Source organism: Tubulanus polymorphus, chromosome 3 (genome assembly GCF_964204645.1).
Source record: "Tubulanus polymorphus chromosome 3, tnTubPoly1.2, whole genome shotgun sequence".
NCBI lineage: Eukaryota > Metazoa > Nemertea > Palaeonemertea > Tubulaniformes > Tubulanidae > Tubulanus > Tubulanus polymorphus.
The window spans coordinates 7813357-7838940 of record NC_134027.1 but is presented as its reverse complement, the minus strand read 5'-3'; the positions used below and the strand labels follow the sequence as shown (position 1 = coordinate 7838940).

Genomic DNA, 25584 nt, shown 5'->3' with positions numbered 1-25584 from the left:
TTCAGAGCCAGATTATTTACAAGCAATAAGAGTAATCGAATGTTGTTTGCACTAAAGTTTTAATACAACACACGTTTTGTTGTTTAGGATTATATGTAAAGTTACTTTACTGCAACAACCATCCAAATGGTAAAGAAATCACGGTACGAATATTCGAATTATTTGAAAATTAATTAATTTATAAATATCTTTGTATGTGACACCATGGTGGCTGATTCGGGCCATACAACGATTTCTGTACGGCTAGAGGCCCATTGGCCCATTCTTTTGAAAAAAAAAAACAAAACGATTTGGTTTTTTCGTGCGAGAAAACAATATGGGCCATGTAAACAAAATATTTATCTACCTCTAGCCGAACAGAAATTTTTTACTATGGCCCGAATCAGTCACATTTATGTGGCACTACAATTATTTGTTACAAAATGTACTAACTTCTTTACATGATTTTGAGGTACACATTCAAAGATATTCAAAAATGAAAATATTTTCTCATTACACGAAAATAACGTATGAGAAGTTGTCAGTGGTGTGCTCTTTTCCTCCATACGGATAACTACACAAACGACTCGAGGCACAGATCTTTCCCGGTATAGTTCCGTAACTTGTATCTGCGACGACGCTATAGTACAAACCGGAGCCATCGTGCTGGTAACCACTGGCCAGTGGCCCCCTTGGAAAATCACCTCGCTGTAAAGAAATGATAGGTTGATGATGACGTAATTGAAGCATGCAGTTTCTATAAAGATTCAAGTAGAATGCTATCAAATTAAAACTAACGCTAAAACTAGCTATATATACTGAACTCTAGAATTACGTCTTGCACAATTGGATCGTGAATTAAATGTATATGGTCTTACGTATAACTTGAGCTGCGAAGAGGCACATATCCACCAAAACGCAGCCGTTTCCTCTTCTTTGCCGTTGATTGAATACCAACAAGTGCCTTTCATCGCTTTACCGGGGATGCGTCCGATGTTTGTATCTGCCACGGCCAGATACAAAGGTCCGGCGTCGTTTTGGTAAGCGAGTGTTACTGCGCTCGTTGCTGGTTGGCCAGTATTACGCGCCAGCCAAATCATTGGATAACCGGGAATGAGAAATTCGTTCGCCATTCTTCTTCCGACCCCGACCTCCAAATTTGTGTTCGGGGCTTCTTCGGGTGGCAGAATCTACGTATTGACTTTCAGCGGGATCGGTGAACGTGACTGCTCCTGATATGACGCGTGATTTTATGAAAAAAAAGACTATTAGAATATTTCGCGCACTAAATAAATCTCCAAAAAAAATAATTCATGAATAATTTCATCAGCAATAAATGAAAGATAAAACTTAACCGTTACATAAGATTTTTACGCGTGAGTATTATACTAATATGAACCTGTCGCAAAGTTATATACGATACATACGTGTATATTACTTTATTATCTTAAAACAGATAGAAATAACATATGTATATACACAAGAAAACATAACGTTTAGTTGGTGGATGGTAGGCCCTACCTATCTCAATTTTCACATCGAGTCGTAGATTGTATAATCGGGCCCATGCCAAACCTTTTGGAGGGGCAGTTCTATTCTCTTTCATTTTTTCACCGTCAAAAGGAGCACTTTCCTATCGAAAAAGGACAGATCTTAAATATGTAGGCCTATCTGAATAAATCATTTGAGAGTGGATTACTTTTCATTTCCCAAAAATGACGAAAATTGTATCCAAATTTTGAAAAATCTTGATAAATCTTGATAAATCATGATCTTGATAAATATATGGGGGGTTTGTTCGCTTCGGCTGAACCACCTCGGCATGGGCCTGATAATCGTTTAATCATTTTTTGAATTTTGAATACAATATACCGTTACAAAACGAAATAATACCATAATCATTTTTTGCTCGGACATTATCAAAACTGTTAGAGAAATTAATAATTCACACGACGTACGTATACGCCAGAGCTCACATACGTAGAACGCTTTGATACGCCAGCCTAGAGACAGGATAGATTTGGGAATTTCAAGCGTTTTTCCAGAATTATGTGATATATACTAATTATGTTATGATGTTACGTGGCGCCGTTACCGATATCACGACACAGTTTCAATACGCGAATATGCATCATGAGCTCGTATCACCAATTGGAATTTCTCTACCGGATGTCAACGGGAAACATTTTTAAACATTTTCGGTTTTCTATATCTTTTTACAAGACTAGATATCTATATATCGAAAATTCACTAGAAAAATTATTGACGCTGCTCCATACCAAAGAAACACGAGAAACCGGCACATACTTTTGGTATTTGAGTTCTACTTATGCTCACCGTTGTTAGTATAGAATTTAGTGATAAATTATGCATATACATATACGTCTCATACTGTTATATTCTCGGAGTCCGTGTCACACTCATTACATTGCATTGTCAGTATCAGAAATTAATTACAGAACGTAGTCGGTCACTAAGATTGGGTCCAGCAGCACTACACGATGACATCGAGAGAACAGCACTGAACAAATTATGTCCGGGCTCAAATTGCCCTAAATCAAGTCTCTTTTTCTATCAGAATGATTTTCATGTCGCAATTTACGAATATATATATACGAAGTCAGATTTGAGACGGACGCCATAAAGATACTTTAATTTACTTAATTTTCCGATAAACTCAGGTCATTTACATAATGACAATTAGAGTGTAATGCATTTACAAGGGAAAAATGGTACATATACATGTATAGTCACTGATGGTCGAAACTCTATACATAGATAATTGATTAATGTCAACCAATGGTGGGCTAATTGCGTTTGCACTGCTTTTTAAAGGTTAGAGCGTAAGTATGAAATGATTTCGAAATCATCCAGACTAATAACTAACTGATTAAGCAAGAGGATTAACCATTACAGAATATATTCAGTGCCACTCGTGAGTAGTTGTGTCACGAATATGCAGATTTCGTTCGGCTTAACGATTTGACTCGGTGATTGGGGTGTCAAAAGAGTGTCGTGATAAAAGCTGTCATAACAACACGCATCTTTAACATCCTGAGACGGTCCCAGGTCGACGATGTCAAAGGAAAAAACAAACTGCTCAGATAACCGAACTGGAAAATCACACATTCTCCAAATAAATGATTAACTACAAGCTAATGATATAATCATGGAAATCTCTGTGTCATTCGTAAGGGTTTTAGAAAACTGTCGATAATATCTTTGAGAACACTGAAGGTTTTCGTACGATCACCATAGGCAAACCAAGTGGCAGGGTTCGCACCTTCCTGGATGCCAGCCAGTTCGAGTCCATGCGGAGGATGACATTTTGACGGGAATAAGAAATTCGTTCTTGTGGTCTCGAGGGGTTAAACGTCTCACGTGATACGTATCTAACCAAAATTATAAAGAAATTGATAGCTTCTGAATTCAAGAAAACATGGGTCCCTAATAATTATTGATATTGGTGCCAATTCGGTAGGTATATCAGTGTTGTCCGGCGGGTATATATAACGATGAATAATTAAATAATACCCCGAATTACACCTTATCACGCTTTGATGTCAATTTGGGAAGTGGGAGGCAAACGACATCGACGCGAAGGTGATAAAAATTGCTAATTAATAATTCAACTCGCAACGTCACTCATGGATATTTATAATTTCATTTCCAAACTCGCGTCGCCAATGCCCAAGTGTGTTCTAATCTAGATGCCTTTAATTGGGCAAATCAGCCTTCGAGTTTCGAAAATAATCCGTTTAATATATGTACGTATCCACGGTGTTGCATGACTGCATGCCGATGCCGCTTCCCGCCAATGATGCGTCGCCAATTGGGGAAAAGTTGGCAACATCGGGTGCCGCGCCAAACCGTTGCTCACGTCATCGTCGTTTTCGACCAATCATAAAATCGGTAGAATTGTGCAGGCGGGGCTGCGAGGAATGGTGCTTTCAGCGAAAACTTCGATCTAACAACACAGAGAGAACAGAAAGCGCCATCAACACACAGAGGGAGAGAGAGAGAGGCAACCAACGCGCGAATATTTGTTTCTTTGGGATAAGCCATCACGACGGTCTAAAGGGAATCGGCGACTAGCTACGAATCACCGAACGAAAACCCGATCAGAATTTCAACTTTAAAGCTCGGAAATAGATATCAATAGGTAATGTGTTCTACATTCATAATAATAAACACCGTTTTTTCTTTTAAAAATAGGATGAAACACTAGAAAATGTTGATCTGCATATCTGTTATAATAATCATCTGTCGTTATTATCTGTTTTCACAATCCTAGGAAATTGTAATGTTCGCATCATCTTTTATATCGATTTGAAGTGGTGATGATAAGACAATAATTTCTAGTTTTTATATACATAGATTTCATATAGGCCAATTTAAAATTTGGTCGGTTGAACGTAAATGTTAAACGACGCGATAGTATCAGCAGGAGTTTGGGATACTTCATTCTAGGTTGGTTAAATCATTTCCAACCAGTCAACGCGTTGTTTGAAGTGCTCAGGTAAAAGGTGACTGCCGATCATAGAAGCAGATTTAACTGCTGAGAACAGTTTTAATTCTAAAATCGATGAAACTCAAAGCACATTGACTATACGTTAATTATTGTATGTGATATATATCACGAATTTTCTTCTGAGAAGTCGTTAATTCCTGTTAAAAACTGATACGAAGGAAGAATTGAGTGCCTTGTTGTCAAGGGTACCATTAGCCGTGTGAATTCAATTTAAATGTAGAAATATGTGCAGGTAGGCAAGAAAGACTTTTTCCGTTCTCGGGGATTGGAGACTTTCAAAATAGAAGAACCCCCACAAAGTTTGCGCAGTTTCTGAATACGATTTTAGGTTCATCTTCTCTAACAACATCTGTCCTCAATAATTCAACAAAGACAAACTACTTAAGATTTATATATTCGTCTTGAAAACTTCGAGTATCAAACGAATTTTCGAGTAAAAGATTTAGATTTATATACGACGGTTTGTGTCTGTGCGCATGCCTCGCATAGTTTCGGGCGAAACGAGCGACACTATTTTCCTAAACGCTTGAAAAAAGAAACGCTCGTTTGCGCGCTAGGCTTCAAATTCAATTGTCGTAGGTTGCAGACACACTCGCGAATTATGCGATTCATTGAAACAGTAGACAAATATCGACTAGTCGTACAATTAAGTATCTCAATAACGTTCGCAGTTTCATTCGCATAATGGAACTAAAAGCATTTGATAATCTGTATACCAAATATTCGCTTATCAAAATATAGATGTTACCGGCTAAGGCATTGTACTAAGTACCTTTCCATTAAAACAGGGCCCTTTATTCTGTTAAAAATTGAAAAGTTGTACTAATTTTAATTCTAATTTTGATAGTAATATACGTAAACTTATGATATCATTTCTAAACAACCATAGAGCATAAAATTCATAACGATGACAACAACTATAATGTTTGAACCTCTGCTGAAATTATTAATGCTTGAAAATATCAATCACATGTTTATTAATGATCCTTTAAACGTAAGTCGAGAATAGTGTGTTCCATAATTTGAGTATCGATCGATTGCAGGTGATTAAGGCGTTTTTTGTAAACGATACTTTGACAAATATTATAGAATAAAAGGTTAGATTTCAATCGAATAGCTTTGGTGCAGTTATATAAGCACGTATTTACGGTGATTATGAAATGAAACCAAATCCAACGATAGAATGCGTTAGCGTTATTTTTAGACGTCAAAATCTTCTTATCGTCGCACAGATGTTTCAAGATTGTCATACGAACTCTGATTATCACTAGATGAATCTGGGAGCGACAGATAAATGAAGAATCGACTATTGTTGTGGTTGTATCGAAGCTTATGTGATACTTAGCTCAGCGAATTACTATGTATACTGATAAATCAAAACTATACCTCACGAGCGGACAATGTACGCATTATCAAGAATTTATCAAATGCGGTTGTATTCCAATTGGACATACTGGCCAAACAAAAGAGGCCGATCAAAATGGATTATGATTTGTAATAATGAGAAAGTCGACACGTCGATACGAGTGATTGAAGGGTTGGGCCCGTGTTTACAATTCGTGTATCGATTGCCAGATAATCTCTGCCTCCGAACAAGTGCCGCGAATGGAGGTTTACAAGTTGAACTTCACCGATATATTTACGAGAGATTTCATAAGGATTTTCAGCTTTGTAACAAAACGATAAAACATGCGTAAAACACTGCTTATTTCGCGAATTGTGCAAATCAATCTTAAAATCATGTACGGAATCTCTTTCTAATGATAACCGTTGGAAGCATTTAGTCCTTTCTCAGGCCTGCACCGAAGGTGGTGTACGAACCCCCTAAAATTTTCACACAGCCCTTCAAAAAGGCAGTGTCAAAATATTCGGCTCAAGATTTCTTAAAAATTTTGAAAAGTAATCCATTCTCAAATGAATTATTCCGGTACTTATTAAAGATCAGTCCTTTTCTAATAAAGAAGCGCCCCTTTTCAAGGTGAAAAATCCTTTCTCCTGAAAAGGAACCGCCCCTCAAAAAAGCTCGGCACGAGCCTGTTTCTAGTTGGTTTTTTTGTGTGCTTAGAGGGTAATCGGCATTGACGAAATGTTACTGCGATTGCCTCTACTAGAAACCTTATTGGGTGAAGTGTATTAATGCGATATCAAGCTCGGCTTTTCTTAATCATGTCACAATCGTCGATGATACATACGTTGTCGTAACCGTTACTGTGTTTGGACATCCGGAGAATCTATACGGGGTATAATCAACTACATATGCTCTATATGTTTCCTTGTCGTCTGTGTGCGTTGGTCCGGTGCGTTTTTGTATGTGACTGGTTTTATTTAACATCCGTTCAGTTCTACCAATTTTTTCATACGAAGACGAAACCGATAACCAGTAACGATGACCGTTCCGATGTGTAAATCTAAGCTTGCGTGGATGATTCTTCACTAGTCAAACGGCAGCAGTCAACTCTAAGTTCATAAGTAGCCATAGTAGCCATAAACAGCAATGTCAGTACGCATGGGGTTGACGTGCTAAATATATTCGACGCTCAATTCGGCAAGGGTTCGGCTTTCTAAGTCCGAAGTCGGATACGACTTCAGTCGTTACCGTTACAATGTTGCCTTAATCATGGAAATGAAGAAATGCGTGAAGCGAGAAAAACATTTGGTTTTAGCTGCATATTATTCCAACATCCTTCACCATATAGGTATCACCTTGTTCCGAACGACGGTGGCCATTCGTTCGTGGGCATACGAAGAGCTTCATGTAAAATTACCATAAAAGTCAAACGTGATAGAAGTACACCGCATTTAAACACTGTAGCTAATGATAGCAGGAAAGTGATTATGCCATTAATTCGGCCATTAGACATCATTTAATGTAGCAACACGTCAACTTGTTGCCAGGACAGTTTCGTGTGACGGCTATATTTGTACCAAAAAATATCGTGCTTGCGGGCGGATGAAAAATAAATGAGGCGCGATGGGCCGCTGCAGAGCCGCGGTCATTTGCGCTGGTTTCGAGAAAATAATAATTGCTCGCGCGCGAGAATGCTGTTAGAAACGCGGCGAGCATTGTACACACGTCCATCTTATCGAGTTACGAACAAATCGAGAATCTTATGAGTGCCCGAAAACTTCAATTGAATTACTCAAAGACGTACTTAAATTTCCCGTTCCTGTCGGTTTCGTGGGGTAATTAGTGTCGCTGTGATTCGTCGAGGACCCGGAGTGCTTCCTACAAGTCTCTGTAATACCATCATGTGTGAATATTGGGTAAAAATAACACGAGTATTTTTATACACACAATTCAATTCCCCAGATATATAGGGTGATTAAATTTGAAAATATGATTTTTGAAGATGTGAATTGTATGCTGAGCCACTTGATATTACCGAGATAACGCATCAAAATTCCAGAACTGACCTCGAAATCTAAAAATCTCAAAACTTAAGGTGAAATATTCGATCATGTATCTAGCAGTGGAATTACAAGTCAAAAGTGTACAAGGCTAGAAAATTGATACCTTCTTCTTTCGGTTGCACTTAAAAGTTCACCCGGCCGGCCGCCTTTCTATCATGTACAAAACTTTTTTTGATCATAATCAAGCTGACCATAACAGACCCGGCAGCTATAGAACTTATTACATTACTTTATTGCGGTTTACACAACAACCCGGCCGATTAGGAGAAACAAGGTATGGATGCTTAAGTTATGGATGGTTCATAGTTCAGAGGAAAAGAAATATCGCGCATCACGGCGTGTATGAAAACTCAGTCGAAAATTTGAAAAAGTGCGCCGTTGGATGCGCGGATAATCGGTCTACTCGGTCGATGTAAGAAATCATTTAGTACTAATCGAGTAAACCGAGCCGATGACAGGGCAAAATAGAAACTAATGAAACCACTACGAAATGTCGATTAGCGTCGACAAACCTAGATGGATCATCATCAGGTGACAACGGCATCCGAATTAGAAACAAATCTGGAAAGGGCAATGTGCAGCTTATCGTCTAAATGATTTTCATCTATTTTGAAAAAATACCGTTGATAATGAATGAATATATGTAGTAAATGTAGCATCGTATTAGCGTACGTACATAATATGACGTCGTGCTAAGATTATTTCAATTTAGATAAACGAAGTTGTGATTAAGTAATTCGTTGACGAAACAAAATTCAAAATTCAAATTCATTTTGTTCATCATAAAAGAACATGATTGTAAATGAAAAAAGGATGAACAATAAAACAATAAAGGATAAAGAGAAACAATATAATATCTATACAATATTCTTTACGTGATATTTACGAGTCCGTGTTTTTACATAAATTTCGCGATGTTTGAAGAACATTGGTTTGTTAGGATCAATGAAGGCCGAATGAAAAGTATCTAGGTGTAAATTGACAATCTTATATTTATTTCTTAGATTATCATGACATGAGGAATGTTACTGAAAAAAATTAACTATACCGTTTGATAAACGATGACTTAATCCTCCAATAGTGGAATAACTAAATCAACTAATACAACGGAAATATGATATTCATAATCAAATTTCCTTTCCTTTTTGCTGGACAATTAGAGAGTGCTAAAATCTCACGTAAAACACATAAATCAGATGAATAATACGCTCTTGTTTGTTATTCACCGATATCAAAATAATTATTGGTTTGCTTACTGTCTATCATCTCTGGTGGCAATCATGTAAGCGATTTTGAAGTGTCGCGCGGATAGCCGATAAAATGGTCAACCGCACGTACAGTGCCAGATTGCGACCAGTAATTTCTTAATCCGGTCTTATATCGTACTAAGAAAAACAATCAACAACGTCGGTAATCGCCACTGGCGCGTAGAGATATCCTGATAAAAATCAAACTCCGGTTATAAAGACATCCTGCGCGATGTCTGAGTGTTTGTCCAACAACTACCTGTGCGCTTGTCAAATTACCACTTTTTCCCAAAGCAAACAGCGCGGCATTTATCACTTCTGTGTACATTCTACTCGTGCCACGCCGAGATGACAATGCCGGTAGTTTAAGGAATGTTAGCTCGTTGCTGCTTATCAATCTTACCCATTAACGTTCCGCGGGTAAACACAGAAAAATATCTTGGCCTCTATTTTTGACGATCAATCGTTGTTTTTGAGGAACTACAAATTGAACAGATTGATGCTTGTAGTATTGAAGTCTGTGAAAATCAAATCGGTGTGGCGATGTGAATTCGGCAGAAAAAGTCAAATTTGAACGAATGAATACTTTATTTTCAAATATAATTCATAGCATAGTGGACACAGATGCAAAATACAAAATACAGTCAATTAGACTTGGAGAGGCCCGTAGTAGAAACTAAGAAATAGTTTATATAAGACATGCCCCTCAAAAAGAAAAAAGTAGTGAAAGGTGAAAATGTCGACTAGGATGCAATAATGACCACTATACACAAGACAACTCACTCGCTAAGTCAATAAAAACCCAACAACTTGACAAATGCTTATATACTTATCAATAATTTCCTATTGGCGAGCGGAAGACCGAATAATAATAGACCAATGGTAACGGATACAAAACGAAAACGAGATGTTTTTTTCAAAGCGGCCTATCCCACTACTGGCACAATTTTTCAAACAGCGTCGGAAGTGCTTTATCGTGAAAGAAATCATATATCATTCTTGGTGATATTTGAAATACAACATTTTTAACCAACGTTAGCGGGGGCAGAAAACATGCCTTCGACCAGTCGGTGACATTTTAAACAACCCGCAAGCATAGCCATTTCCGTTGTTGTTTCGTATTTTTCGTTTTGAAATAACAACTCCGTGACCCTTTGACAATTTCATTTTTTCTCATATTTGACTTATTGAAATGCAGTCCATCGAGAGGCCTTGTTCGTCGGATCAAATTGGTTCACTTCGAGTCCAGGTTAACAATACTAACTATAAGAACAACTATAAGGAAATCAACCTTCTTTGTATAACTTTTATATATTGATTTCCTTACTCTTATTCCGTTATCTTCAATAGACTGCCATCTGGCAGTTTCTTGTAAATTAATCGCGTATCCCACCAGACCAGTCTGTGTTACTGTGACGAGTAATGAATATATACTAAAAATTAATACTATACTTAGGATTGCTTCAGTACATACGTTGTGGTAATGTATAGACTAAACATTTTACACCGCATTGTCGTGATCATCCCTTATAATTTCCCCGGGAATGGTATTCGGCTCGGCGCGTGATGTCGAGCAAGGCGTTACCCGCCAGTACAAACCATACCTCTCGTTTGTGGTAAAGTATAGGAGGGTTCTTGGTAGTCCGCAGACGCATGTCGTTTCTGTTTGCCAATTACTCGTCTCATTATTCGCAAGGTGCTTCCACATTTCAATACAGTACTTTGGCGACACTTTTATGCGGGGCCAGATTAAATAATAAATAATTCTGATGGTGGATACTTAGTGGTTTAGTGTTGTTATGAATTTCGTGAGACTGACGCACCATTAATCGCACGATGAAGTCCTGTCACTGAACGACACTCGGTCGCATAAAACTTATCTAGGATAATGTAGAGTCCATGCCTAAAAGGCTTTCATTGTACGGCGTGTGTGGAATATCGTGAAGGCCGTGACGTATATATATTTTGCGGGCCACTGATACTTTATTATGTATCAAGCAAGTAAGACTTATACGCGTTCTTTTCGCTCGAATAGAAATTGTTCTCCGCGAACGACTTTTTAGATAAAGGCGATTATTAGTTTTTGGTGATTCTTAGTTTTCAAACGGTTATTTCTTCAAGGAATATATACATTATGATTGATATTTGAATATATTCTGTCAACACTTCTTCGCGATTCGCATTATGCGGGGGGTTAAGAAAAGACGAGCCAATACAAATTCTGCGCGATCAATGTCGACTTTCCTTTCAATTCTAGAATTCATTCTAATGACCATCAATACGAAAATGTTGAATCGAAAAGAACTTAAAACGTTTTCGATTCCACGCGTCCGGAGCTAACGATTTTCAACGGCGAAAGTCTTTTAAGACTTATGACGCTGAATCGAAAACCTACAATTATCAGGTCAGATGTCTTAGAATTGACATTTCTAATTTCACGTTCGTTGCTTTTTGGGCGTTAGTTTTTTCTTCCGACTCGACTGTCATTGAATTGAAAGTTCGTTTCATCAATCATCGATATTTTCTATTTACAACATGTTCGCTATTGATTATCAGAGAGTAACAGAGGAGATAAGTGTACCCGAACGGCAATCTACCGACTAGGATGACTTCCTGAAACGCAGCCAAATGGTACATTTTAAAACAATGCCGCGACGATGTACGTTTTTGTACTGATTCGACCCAGGATTACTGTTATCCAGTACGAAACAAATCGTGGGAATCCTGAGATTATTCGCGGTTTAGACTCAATTAATAAAAGGTTAATGTACATGCATTTCTATTCGATCTTAAGATAGAGATTGACCCTGTTATTTATTTGATCGGTAGATTTCGTTTGATTTGTTTTTATTTGGTGTCCCTTACAGAACACACCAAACCTGCCGGGAGTGAAACAGGGGGTTTGATTTTGAAATCGGAAATTTTGTGATCCGCAGTCGAATTTACAGAATTTTTTGTTTAAATCGAAGTACAATTGGAAATGATGTCGGTTCCAGTTCAATATCAACCTAAACTCAGTTCTATAGTTTTGAGAAAACGAGGATAAATCAACGATATTTTATTACTGACGGAAGTATCTGTAATTCTTTACTCGAGACCTATGGCCACTTAAGCGCCTATCTAAGCACGAACTTTGTTTTAAGAGCCAATGGATAAATGATAATGGATGAATAAACCTTTGAAGAAGACATCCCCAAATAACACCGTTGGCAAGTAATCGCATAGTAAACTAATCGGTGCTCAACAGTATAAACGAGATGTTTTCCACTTAACGCGACAAGGATGCACGAGCCACGCCACAGTGCAAACTGTCACACGAATAAATTGAATTTTGATGTGATTTGGCGTCGCTGTTAATACAGATTATAGTTGATCAAACGCTTTCGATAATCGAATAACTGGAAAGGAGTATGCACAGGGAGTTGCCTTTTCAAGCAACAAATATTCGAATACTTAATCTTAATTTGTGAATTAGATTTATCTCCCGTCAAACTTAGCTCAGAAATGTGGAACCGGACTCAGGTTCTTTTTCGTTTTACGCTCCCTGGGAAGTAGTCGATACTACATGTGGCCCATCTTGGTAATAGTTGCTTTACCATTACGATCGTTACCCTTTTACGCTCCCTGGGAAGTAGTCGATACTACATGTGGCCCATCTTGGTAATAGTTGCTTTACCATTACGATCGTTACCCGAAGGCAAGAAAGATTTGGTAAAAAAACACAACTTTTAGCGTAATATTTCAAAGCCTCTGGGACACACTGGTTTGTTAGCTCATACATCAATAATGGGCGCGGTCAGAATTCCCGTGCGAATGAGACATTTTCAATCGCCAGATATAGAAGTCGATCTAAGACTTGGCTTAAAGAAGAATTGGCTGTTTGATTCACTTTCCACAAAAAAAGACATAACATTTTGACTGTAGATGATATTCAAATGGCATCACAGGAGAGATACTCAAAACCAAAATAAATAGGTTCCCAGTTTTTAACTAAGCACAAATTATGCATGATTAACAAAAGAATGCAATGGGACTCATTTCTAGTGACCATAAGGGAATTCTCTCGCCACTTTCTGGCGATTTCTTTAAACGATTCTTTTTCCTGAACAATCAATAGGGACGACGTTAAGTGTGCGTATAGTGTTTAAATATTTACTTGTTTCCGTCTAGCGCGGAGACTCGTGAAATGGTGGTTCCGCGTTCGATTTTGATATTTGTATTTTATGCTGAAAATATTTGGACGTCATCCGAAAAAGCAATATTCTACAGAGCACAATCGAAAGTATCATTAAGTTTTCGTGAGACCAGAAATGTACAACCGGTGGATTGGTAGGTTTTCATTCTGTAGCCACCTTAAAAAATGTGGAGTTCGTGGTGCAGAATTGATGTTGAAATGGTTTTTCCTGCGGCAAAAGGACACGGAGGGCGCTACTTATTCGAACATCAGAAAGACATGCGTCCGGAGATTTACTGTCGACCATGGCAATTTGTTGACGATGGAAAGCTCATGAGACCAATTACATCATCTGCCGCTAGCTCTGCCATCGCGCTGCTGATCTGTAGCCGTCATTGCAACTGCACGGCGTTTGTTCCTCTCAGCAACAAAGAATGAATTTTCGGTCACTGTCCACAGCTTCCATCTATTTCATATCGTACTTTTTCGTACGAACTGTCTGCCGATGCCTTAATGGCTCTCTATATCAAAATATCTTCATTATTTATTTTAGTTATAATGACAAACCAATGCGTGCGAGGTTAACCATGGACGTTTATGCATCATTTTCATTTTTTTAATCCACACATAGTATCAACTACCAAGGTAAAGCATAGTCGAATCCATGGAACGTCGTCAAATTAACTGATAGAACCATTGATGGAAACTTCGGTTGAAAAAAATCCTATTTCTGGATCTTCGTTAGATACGTATGCCTGGAGATAATCAGAAATAATGTTCAAATATAATTAAGTATCACAAAATTCATATCTTATCTTGAGTCACGATTTTTGACATTTGATTCCGAGGTAGCCGAGTGTGAGAGGTTTGATCGTGGACTCCGAAACGGCGTAAATTCAATTCTGCGGCACATCTGTTGAATCTGCCAGATGCTGACGCACTTCATATCTTCGTGTTCCGAAAAACGAAGCAAATCGTGATCATTTTCTGTAAACTAACCCGTATTACTGGCACGGTATATTCAAGTGACACGCTATATCTGCATCCCAGCTGTTATTCCAAATAATGATCAGACACGCTGATAAAATAATTCCGTCGTTTACGTCCGCTTGTCCATTAGTAGTCACGTATCATAGCAAACGAGCAATATCAGATAGCCCGTACTGCAGCACTACCGCGTTAGGGCGGGGTTTAATGCCGTCCACCATTCTGTAATAGCCTTCACCCAGTCATTAGAAATATTCACTATGTATCATAAATCATAACCAGCACCGAAGGTATGGATGGTATAGTCGAAGAAGGCATGATTCCAAATAGGAAATATACTTAGGAAAATAATATTTTGTCCTCCCCGAAAATGCCATAGATAGAACTAAATCCAATAAGTTTAAAACCCACTATATTCGTTTTTAATCTTATAGATTTAGCATATAGTAGTAAGCTTTTAAACTTATTATCTGTTCTCCACATCAGAGTGTATGGGCTATTCTACCAAAACTGGATCCAGATTGTTGAATCATAGGCCGGTAACAAGATACTAAAAATTGATAAATATTTATACCATTGTATGAAAAACGATACGATGAATATACGAGAAAATACAGAAAATACATATACTCATGATTTAATAGGATGCTACGAACCGGTGGGATTCGATTTCATCGTTGCAGAATTGTTTGTTTTGGCGTGCTTTGTCGTTCTTCCTCACAGCGCCTAAAGGTTGGTGTCAGTTTGAACCATTTATATACGCGTATTTGCGAAAGAATACCTGACACCCACGACTACTGTTTTAGCAGAAACAATATGCAAAGTTTAGGTCCAAATCAATCGCTTTGAAAAAATATTGATTCTCAAACATAAAAAGAAAAGAATGAAACAATAGTGAAATTCGAGAAAAAGTTTAATATTTTGCCCCCGGGTGTGACTAACGACAAGTTTAAGCTTCTAAAATCGTTTTTTTTTTGCAAATCCAAATTTTTTTTCCGATGTATAAACCTTTTGTGAGACCACTCCTGTTTAGATCTAAACACCAAGTACTTACTCGTTTCGAAAAGGATTAATTCATTGTAGTCAGTGTTTAATTCTTTCAGAATTCCATGCTCGTAGCTCTTCTATTAATGTATGAAAGAATGCAGTGTTTGAACTCAAAGCCACCCCCGAGGGATATAAACCCATCCCCACCTAATCGGGTTTCATACATTCATGTATTCTTTTTTTCATATCTTTCTCCGCGACCACATTGTGATATTAAGTTTTCATACATTTCATATAACAGGGAATTCTAGCACCTGTGATGATGTGTTCAGAATCAATTCATTTTATTTATACTGCCTGTGACGATCTTAATTCGTTCCATGGCAATTTTTGGCTTCGTGGCGGCCGATATCCGGGGGCAATTTCACGGTTTCATCGTTCACGATTCAATTTACACTTGAATAATTAATAAACGCCAGCCTAATCCCAATTAAATCTTCGATTTTATCCTACTTAGACGTCGTTTTTTCGCCCTAAGCCAGATTACCTTCCGTAACGGATTTATGCAAGTGATACATTATATTAGACAGTGTCCCCAATGTGTCCTGAATTTGTGATAGAATCAGAAATGCGAATCAGATATAGCCATATAATCTCGTACAATTTGATGCAGCTTCTGTAGCTTTTGCGTGAACTTCTTGTAACTTTAAAGCCTGTTATCTCTTTTTGCATCAACGAGATAAATATTCAATGGAAAAACAACGGCATTTATAGGCAGAGTGACAATGTCATAATACTATAATGACTATACTCATTCACCTGATGAAGCACTATACACTACAGCGAAAGCTCGTGCATCAAATACCAACCCTATAAACTACTATTTGTTTCGTTGTCTTTTTTCAACACCCGGTTACGAATTACGAATTTTCATCAGACACCCGGCAAATCGACTCCCGCTAGGAAGATTTTAATATCGGAACGTTTTGAAATCTATCATGAAAAAAACCAGTTCGGCGAAATGAAACGATCAAAATCCATACTGTCTGGGGTCTATGGTCTTACATGATATAATACAATTTATTCTAGATTAAATTTGTGCATTACCAATTTTCAGTGCGAAAATTGGAAATTCAACGGACCGGAAACATAATGTTATTGCATTGGTTCAGAGTTGGAAAGTATGTTTTCTCGGAATGTGTGACAAAGGTCGGACCAATCTGGTTAAATTCAAACTTACAGAATCTATTTTAATTCAAACTTACAGCTGCAGACACGATCGAACGATTTCTTTGGGGAAAAAGTTTGCAAATATTTGAACGATATGACATCAGGTTTTTTGTCAGGGGGTTGAAGTCGAGTATGGTGGGAATTGACGTGAAACGGAAACTTTCATATCTATCAAAACTGGTTGATGAAAATTGGCTGGAAACGAACACCAAAAGATTTACAGCACCCGCTTATTATAGATATACTATCTTGTTTGATATTCATCGTATTTGGAATTTTCTTATTACTTCACGAAGGTTATACTTTATGTTAGATATTTGCGTAATTAGAAATGTATATGATTGAATATGAAATACAAACCATACTGACAAAGTGATGCTTTTATATTTGGCGGTGCTTCCCTCGATAATCAAACAGTCCGAAAGATAAAACAAAAAGCCTGTAAAATTGACAACAATTCGGATGGATAGAGCAGAAGTAATAGAGACTTGTTGTAACCGATGATAATTGTATTCAATCAAATCGTTCCGCATTATCTTTACGATGAAAAACCCATTGTTCATCAAACATAACACAGTATGTATCTACGTGCATTAACTAAGAGCCGTATTTATTTAGATACATAATATTTCAATTGGTATGTTTGCGGTTGATTTGTCGCCCGCCTCGGCCATTAGGTGACACGGTTATACTTAGTGGTACGCGGTGCGCTGATCGGACTTTGTAAAAAAGACAATAATTATAAAAAGCCGATCAGAATAAAACGGGAATGGTCATAAAACTGAGTCTAAATAAACCGAAATGTGCATCCATCACCGGTCCTTGTAAAACTAGCTAGGGAAATATATTTTCCATTAGTTATCAGACTCATGATTTTACAACATCGCCATAAAACCGTCCCACTGCTTAACCAAGGGATCTAGCTCAGAAATTATCCGAAAATAGATGAATTCCGTACAACAACAAAAAAGTGCTCAAAAAGACATGCGTGGCTGATAAACAGTAAATGAATATGGGCAACTCGAAAGCTATCCCCACGCCTACGAACCAACCGTGTCAACACTCAATTGATATACACACCTTTCACACAAATAAGATGTATACTTAAGAAGCATATCGCATCGAACAACATAATATACTTAAACACTAAATTAAGTATTGAAATTATAAGCCTGAACAAACACCGATTTTTTCTCAAGCAATTAATTAACTTATGTAAACACAAAATAACCAAATGCTCTCTATCGGGGACTGATGTATACTTACCGATAGCAAATGCGGTAAAAGGACTAATCAGAAAACCGGCCGTTGAGAACTCCATCAAAAAATCCGTTTCAAAGTGAAAGAAACAATAGCCCTCCTTTTCACATATTGTCCAACTGAGGAAATAATTATCACAGATCAGTTTCCGTACATGCTATTATATATTATATATTTCGCTTTGACGGTGGAGCTCCAATATCTACTGGTTCCAACGACATCGAAATGCGAGAATTTTTTTCTGAGGATACGACGTTTTTCTTGATATCAGCTTATGAGGAAATTAACATCTTTTCTTATTTCGACTTCGTTCGTATTGCGCAAAGATTTGCTAATTTTCCAAAACTCAGTGATAGATATCTATTCGTCTTATTTAAGGGCGCGAGTTTTCCATTGTTGGAAAATGACGATAAACTCGGAATTTCCTAAATTTCAAATAGAAGAAGATTGTTACAAATACCAATGATCTAAATTCACGTATTTGTGAAAATTACATTGTTATTTTACCTGAAACAAAATAAGGCTATTTCACAAGTTTTGGTTTTTTGACAAGAAAAAAAATATCAAAATATCAGTTCAAAGTTATCATCAGGTTGGCATCTTTTTATGTCATTTTGATGCTTCTGCACGATGCGGATTTTATGTTTTTTTCGCCGAGTGTTTACGCGCCCTAAAACAAACATCGGGTTCTTCCGCATCTGAACAGTATGGTATGATATGCGTTTGAACTGTTCTGCCGACGAGATCCGACAAAATCTGTGTGACACGTCGTCGTCGCCTTTTTCAGAACGCAAAAAAGCAAAACCCGCAAGCGAAACGCCACTCACCATCGTTTCGAACACGCTTCGCTTTTCCTTTAAAACAAAGTTCCCGAGTGCAGACGTGCGTCAGATAAACAAATGTTATTGACTTAGCGATGATATAAAACTATTTTCTTATCGAGTGTGCATGTTTGTTGAATTATCGCCGGCATTGTGCCGCGACCGTTTCATATTGGAAGAAGCATTCTCAATAATGTTTGAAATCGTATTGCAGAATGCCTGCAGCGTTGGTCCAGGTTAAACATAAAATCGGTCTCAATGTCGAGATCAAATTGAGGCCTGTGGCTAAAATTGCTGTTTGATAAACAACAAACGTCATTTTTTATACTTTAAAAATTCTGACTCCACTGATATATATTGGTACTCAAATAGGGTCTATTCAAAGAATATTGCTAATTGAATGTATCAGTAAAACACGGGTGGTGAGAGACCAATCATTATCTTATTATTTGAAATGATAGAAAATAAGTGATTTTTTGAAGTGGCGATTCATATACTAGAAATGTTAAACCAACGAAGGCAAATCAGCGAATTCAGCAAATGGTCGATTCAATGCCTTGAAGGAGAAGTTATATTAGGATCGAAAGGTTTTGTTATGGTGATATATGTATCTTGAAGCGAAAACATAAATTGTGATATTGGAATAAACCATTGAGACATCCCAAAGCGCATAAGGTTTAACATTTAAATAGCATGGCCTCAAACCAAGCGTATTGCTAATCAGGGGTGGATACAAGGGGGTGGGTGCAGCAGGGGATGCGCATCCCCTCTTTAAAAAAAGGTCAATTTGCAATGAAAATAAAAGATGTAAAACTGATACTTAAAAAAGTTTAGATTCATGTTATTGTTCTCTGTAATGTTTTCCGATAAGTTTTTATTTCGGGATGTCCTTTTAATTGTATGAAAGTTTGGGTGTACATCCCCCCCTCCTGAATCAAACTCCCCTGATCGGTTAACGTTATGAACTGCGTTCTTGCTGTGACTAGTCTTGTTGAAATGGCAAACGCTTTTTATAATTGTTTTCTCATTCCAGAAATGAATCACAGTTATAAAGCTTTTGTTGTACTGTTGCTGGCTTTAGTAGCTGAACTAGCAATCGTATCGTCGTCAACTTCGTCAGAAGAAATTTCGAGTCCCGACGATGAAGAACTTCACAGATTAGAATCCGATTTATACAGGGGATATTTAGACCACATGATCAACGAAGGCCAACTCGATAACGACGGTAAGCAGCGCAGATTTTCAAAATACGATTCATTGTTTTCGATATAAATTGCCATCACTTACACGCAACCATTAATGATGTTAATGTTTTGAAAGACACGCACACACACCGCGATCTGTCGTGTGCGCTCGTTGCAAAATATGTCTGTTCACAGAAAATTTAACTGTTTCACGCATCGTATCATTCACGTATTATTGAAAAGTACACGCACAAAAATTCTGATGGTTTGGAGATGATAGAAAAATAAATGTTTGTATTTACCCTGCCGTTACATATGGATAACGTGTTGAATGTTAAATGAAACCAAATACGCCCGATCTGCCCATAATTGTATCAAATTTGTATTCAGAGAGTTGAATGATTCTTGAGTGCATAAATGTTCTGCTGCTTCATTAAATTTTCTTGCCCTAATATAGATGGCGCTATCCAGATTACGGAACGAAGACCTAGTTTTATCGGCAAAAGAAGTGAAGACAGTATTGACAAACGTCGGAGGCCCGGCTTTATCGGCAAACGACGAAAACCTTCTTTCATAGGCAAACGGGTTGGCGTAATTCTGGGAAACTATTATGGAAATAGGTGGTCACATTCATTAACTGGGCGACCTGCTTATTTAGGAAAGCGTCCTACCCCTGGGTTTATCGGTAAAAGGAGGCCTTCATTCCTCGGCAAACGAGGGAGTGAAGACGATGATTTTTTGAGCGTGCCCCAACAAACAAAGAACATGTTTGATGCGGAAGAAAATGATTACGCCAAAACGGCCGAAGCCAAGCGACGAAAACCTGGTTTCATTGGCAAACGCTCTATTTCGCAAAATAGAAAAGTTCTGCTGAATGCCGGAAAGAAAAAATCAATGTAATCGAAGGTAACCATTGAAGCCTCGGACTCTGCCTCTCTCTATCTCTCTCTCTCTCTCTAACTCTCTCTGTCTAACTATCTAACTTCCCGGATACTGTCAGTCCTTGGTTTGTATACAGACAACCGTTCTATCAACTGCTAATACAAGATGACCGCTAAAGCGCTACGAAGGTCGTAGATCTATCGCAGTTCCATTTCTCATGGGACGATTCTTTCTCTATCCGCGCATATATAGCCTACTCTAATCACATGGTAGAATAGATTATTATCTCCTTATGTCTATATCCTAAATTCTATTCCAGTAATTGACGATCCAACTGATCGTCCGATGACTTCATTCTCTTTCCTATCTCAGTAACACTATTGGTCGACTGCATTATAGTCTCGATTAAAAACCGTCTCAACAGGACTGCTAAGAACTAAAGCAATCATCAATCACGGGTCAATAGGACCTAACTAGGGTCATGGCACTCAGAATATAGTAGAATACTCACTGCAAGTGAAAGATGTATGGAAGATGCAATTCATTTCAAATGTGTTCTAATAGGCCGGCAAGATCCTAAACTAAAAACTTCGATTACAAAGGTTTTAAGGTTGCTGTTGAGATGGTTGAAATCAACGCTTATTCTGGGTATTTTCTTTACTCCCTAATAGATGACTTTAGCTCTCTTTCAGACTTAACGCTGTATAACCAATGTCGTTAATGCTGCGTTCTTCGTCCTTCCTTTTCAGAACATACCCAAGGTGCTAAACTTCCCATTGACTATCGCGTTCGTTCCACCCAGTTTTGTCCTCCTATCAAATATTCGCTAACAATACTCGGCTCTCAATCCTGCATGCTTTAATGAAAAAACGACACGGCCACGATATAATGACCACTTGGAAAGCAAATATGCCAATCAATCAGACTTTCAGTATCAATTATATCCATATACCCGATATGAAAAGCATATTTCAATAAATTCATTAAATCGTGTGCTGTCTAATATTGAATATGATTACGCGGAGTTACATCCGCACCGCGGATGAAAATGTCACCGATTGACGCCAAACATTCAAACGGCAATCGCTTGGCAAATCTACGCAAATTTGTACTGATTCTCTTTTCAGGGAAGTCTAACGTAAGTTTAATAGTTGATCATCTTGACTTTTAGAATAGAATTAAAACAGCCCCGCCATCACGACGACATTTATAAAGCAGCCATACAATACGGGGTCCTGTAGTCCGTAAAAATATTTTGACGAATAAAACTCCGAACAATTAGATCACTTGTTTCATCTGTACATTCAGTCTATGTTCGCTAGTAATTTGTTGTGTTCCAGTAACTGTTGAATATATGGTTATGTATAATTTCCCATCTGCCCATACCCATGATTCTATCAAGAGGTGAAACTAGGAAGCATCAGTTAATTGTCCAGCACCATCCAACATCACTTCCGAAAAATTGCTATTGTGCGAATTGGAGCAAATTCTTTCGCCACATTCATGATCAAATATTTATTTGTAGGTTTCTTTTTGGGAACCGTGTATAAACTCCTTCCTGGAATCTTGCTGAGCGTCGCATTTTTCTGAAGTGGTTTTGATTCACATCTGATGCTTTTTAGTCATTGTGTATAAGTAATACTATCAATTAATGTGCCACCGCCTGTGGATTCTTGTCGGTGTCGAAAGCATTCATTAGGTATTCAAAAAATTCTAAGCACCATTTCTGGAAACGGTGAATGCTTCATTCCGCGTTAAAGTGTTGTAAACTATGGCCGATTATTTCAAATCAAAATCGCTCAAATTCCAAAAGCTGACACAAATTGCATAGATTTCCACGATTCTTCATTATAAAGACTATGACATAATAACTACTGAATGCTTTTTTCCGGCAGCGAAGCTCTTTGCATTGCTGGTCGCCGTGCGCCAAACAGCTCTGACGTGGAGGACGCGTATTGATACGCCGCGCTCCGGTTGATAGAACATGTCGAATTTTGATTTGGAATCAATTCCTAGTTTACAATGCAATTATGTATCATCTAAACATTGAGTTTTATTGTTTCAATTCTGTTAATCGATGATATTTTCGAATATTTCTTTATGTAACAAGAAAAGGTCATTTGGGTTAAGTATGTACTGATTTTCATCTCTTGCATATTCGTGATAAGTTAGTATAGGGAAACACTAATGCATCTCATGTTCGGTGCAACACTTCCATTTCGGAATAAACGTTACACCTTGTGCATATTTCATGCATTCTCTCTTCGGTAGTTGTAAGTCATTAGTGAAGAAAAAATCTGGCTGCTCACAACGTGCGAACGCACCTTGAAAAATGTGAACATTCAAATGAGAAATTCGTCAGCATTAACCAGCTCGTCTGCTTTACATTGCATGTTCAAACCGATACTCCATTAGTATCTTTAGTAGACAAGACATTTTCATATATCATTTCTTTTGTCCTCCAACAATCATTTCGATCGATCGAATTCTAGAGAAAATTATGTATTTCTTACGTATTTATATTGCTCATAACGATTTTAACATTTTGCATTTTGATTATTTTCTGATCGATCGAAACGTATTCTTGTGGCTGAGTTCGAATGTAAAACATCGTTTTCTGACATTTATTTGTAGACTCTACAGACCACGTCCACGAAAAACTGCACGGCTTCGTCAACAAGAGATTCAGCGAATTCTTGGGTGGAAAGAAACGGTTCAGTGAGTTCTTGGGCGGAAAGAAGAAACGGTTCAGTGAATTTCTAGGCGGGAAAAAGCGTTTCAGTGAATTTCTCGGTGGCAAAAAGCGATTTAGCGAATTTTTAGGCGGCAAGAAGCGTTTTTCCGAGTTCCTTGGTGGAAAAAAGCGTTTCTCCGAATTCCCCGGAAAATAATTCAATAATTTGCGATGTGAGCTTATGGTTGACAAACTCTGTAAATATGTCTTGTTTTGTTGAATATGCATTAGTAATTGCCTTACCGGTAGTGAAGTATATGATTACTGTTCCGATTACGTTCATCATTTCACTGTGAGTTTCGAAGTCATGGATGAACTGCCTACAATCTTTAGTTGAACGTGTTTCTCGTCGTCCCTCACAGTACTGCTTCCATTCGCCTTGGTTTTTCAATATATACCGATCCATGGCTATGAAACAATATGCTTAAATCCGATATGCTAGGAATTCAATGTTTACGTCTAAAACTTTCATTTGTTTGAACTTTGAAATGGAAAATCATAAAACTTCCTCCGTATACAGAACTCTTCTAAAACTTACTAAAGATTGGAAAATCCTCTGATGCTCTTCATAGTAAAAGTATTTTTGTTATGCGAACGATTATACATATTCTATATTCAAGAAAGATTCTTTGTTAAATGCACCTATAAGCTAATGTACAAAGTTAACTGGACTGCTTTTCGGTAAAGCGCTATGTAATTTTAGTAAGCCGCGCGGATAAAATCCAGCTCGGTCAGACCTGCCGAAAAGTAATGCACAATTTATCCCAATTTCTACAATTCAATGTCTATGCATTCATGGAATTTAATTTCAAACATCATTATCCATGCTACTTATTCGGCAAGTCTGACCGTTGTGAGATAGCTACATAGTAATGTTATTGAATTGAATTTTCTCGGATGGAAATATACAATGCAGTTGCGTTATCTAGAAAGTCGAATAAGAATTCGTTTATTTATATACTGATTTTTTGAATATATGTCGGCCATAATCGAAAAGGGGACGTGGATCTTTTTTGCACTGTTTGAATTACAGCTGAAAATTCAATAAATATGCGGTTTCTACGGAACTATTGTCTTTGTCGAGAGTAAGTTTGGATCTTATACATTTCTCAGAGTTTACCATTTATAGGACATCATATCCGTGTTGTGACGATGATGTAAAGAGAATCCCATGGTAATAACGGAAATAGTCCGAAAATGTTTTCTTTGAGCTAGTAGTTTATTCGACGTTTCGGCTATATCCTAATAGTCATATTCCCGAAGAAGATTATTAGGATGTAGCCAAAATGTTGAATAAACTACTAGCTCAAGGAAACATTTCGGAATATTTTCATTATCACATGTATAAATTATGGGATCCTCTTTATATTTTGCAGAGTTGATGGGAATGGTTTGTCGACTATTCTAAGCCGGATTGGAGGATAATAAATAAACTGATGATTTTTATAAAAGATTTCAGGAGAACCTAAACACCAATTAGGAAAGCGGAATTGTTTCAACTTTCAGGTTTACTTTTATACTCAGTCTATATGCCTGCCTTAGAAATGCTGCAATTAATGTTGCATTGAATTCAGCCGACATTATGTGCACTCATAATTAGTTGAACTCGTTCAAGCTTAGGAATGGTGGTTTGTTACCAACAAGGGATTCTCTCCCGAACGTATTCTCCATTAGTTCATTCATTAGCAATGTTGTCGTGTCGGCGAAGAGAGGTGTGCCATTTAAAAAGTTACCCAGGTGGTGAACAAGAAATTCAATCAAGCGACCAGTACTTGATTTGTGATGAGGTCATGGCTATGGTCCTGGTGAACACGCAACCAGATCAAACCATTCGTGCAAATTTTCTTACGTAGATGAAGAATCATTTGATAAAAAACAATCCCATTTACAGAACCTAGGAGAAAGCTGACGTATTTTTCTCCAATATACTTAATTTCTTTCGCATATTCTATCGTTCCATCGATCAGTAGTTGAAACATTATGTAAACATATCATTTAGGCAATTTACGTTCGCATTTCTCAAATGTAATTCTGAAGGTCTAGGTCGATGTGAAGGTTTTAGCGGAAGCGTACACAATAGCCCGTCACAGCACGATATGATTCGCATAATCCGTCACTCAAATCCCAAAACGATACCAAAACGACTGACGGGAATAT

General features: G+C 37.6%; 2 protein-coding genes across 3 annotated transcripts; one reads left to right on the top strand and one right to left on the bottom strand.

The window, feature by feature from the left end:
* Window positions 1–150: 150 nt before the first annotated feature.
* On the bottom strand, window positions 151–1209 carry LOC141902760 (uncharacterized). Its single transcript, XM_074790634.1, has 2 exons — window positions 858–1209; window positions 151–687 (listed from the first exon to the last, which is right to left on the bottom strand). The coding sequence occupies exons 1-2, from the start codon at window positions 1110–1112 to the stop codon at window positions 493–495; spliced, it is 450 nt and encodes a 149-aa protein (XP_074646735.1). The 5' UTR covers window positions 1113–1209; the 3' UTR covers window positions 151–492.
* A 2760-nt stretch (window positions 1210–3969) lies between these two features.
* On the top strand, window positions 3970–24478 carry LOC141902365 (uncharacterized). Of its 2 annotated transcripts, XM_074790050.1 has the most exons (4): window positions 3970–4141; window positions 19661–19852; window positions 20269–20717; window positions 23328–24478. In XM_074790050.1, the coding sequence occupies exons 2-3, from the start codon at window positions 19663–19665 to the stop codon at window positions 20709–20711; spliced, it is 633 nt and encodes a 210-aa protein (XP_074646151.1). In that variant the 5' UTR covers window positions 3970–4141; window positions 19661–19662; the 3' UTR covers window positions 20712–20717; window positions 23328–24478. The 2 variants fall into 2 exon arrangements, with proteins under 2 accessions (XP_074646151.1, XP_074646152.1); XM_074790051.1 differs by lacking the exon at window positions 20269–20717.
* The last annotated feature ends 1106 nt before the right edge of the window (window positions 24479–25584 follow it).

Bases quoted from the DNA above. Each gene is read 5' to 3' on its own strand.
- LOC141902760 (XM_074790634.1), bottom strand. From the start codon at position 1,112: ATGGCGAACGAATTTCTCATTCCCGGTTATCCAATGATTTGGCTGGCG. The intron at 688-857 runs GTAAGACCATAT...ATTTCTTTACAG, and splicing joins CTTCGCAGCTCAAGTTATAC to CGAGGTGATTTTCCAAGGGG.
- LOC141902365 (XM_074790050.1), top strand. From the start codon at position 19,663: ATGAATCACAGTTATAAAGCTTTTGTTGTACTGTTGCTGGCTTTAGTA. The intron at 19,853-20,268 runs GTAAGCAGCGCA...GCCCTAATATAG, and splicing joins AGGCCAACTCGATAACGACG to ATGGCGCTATCCAGATTACG.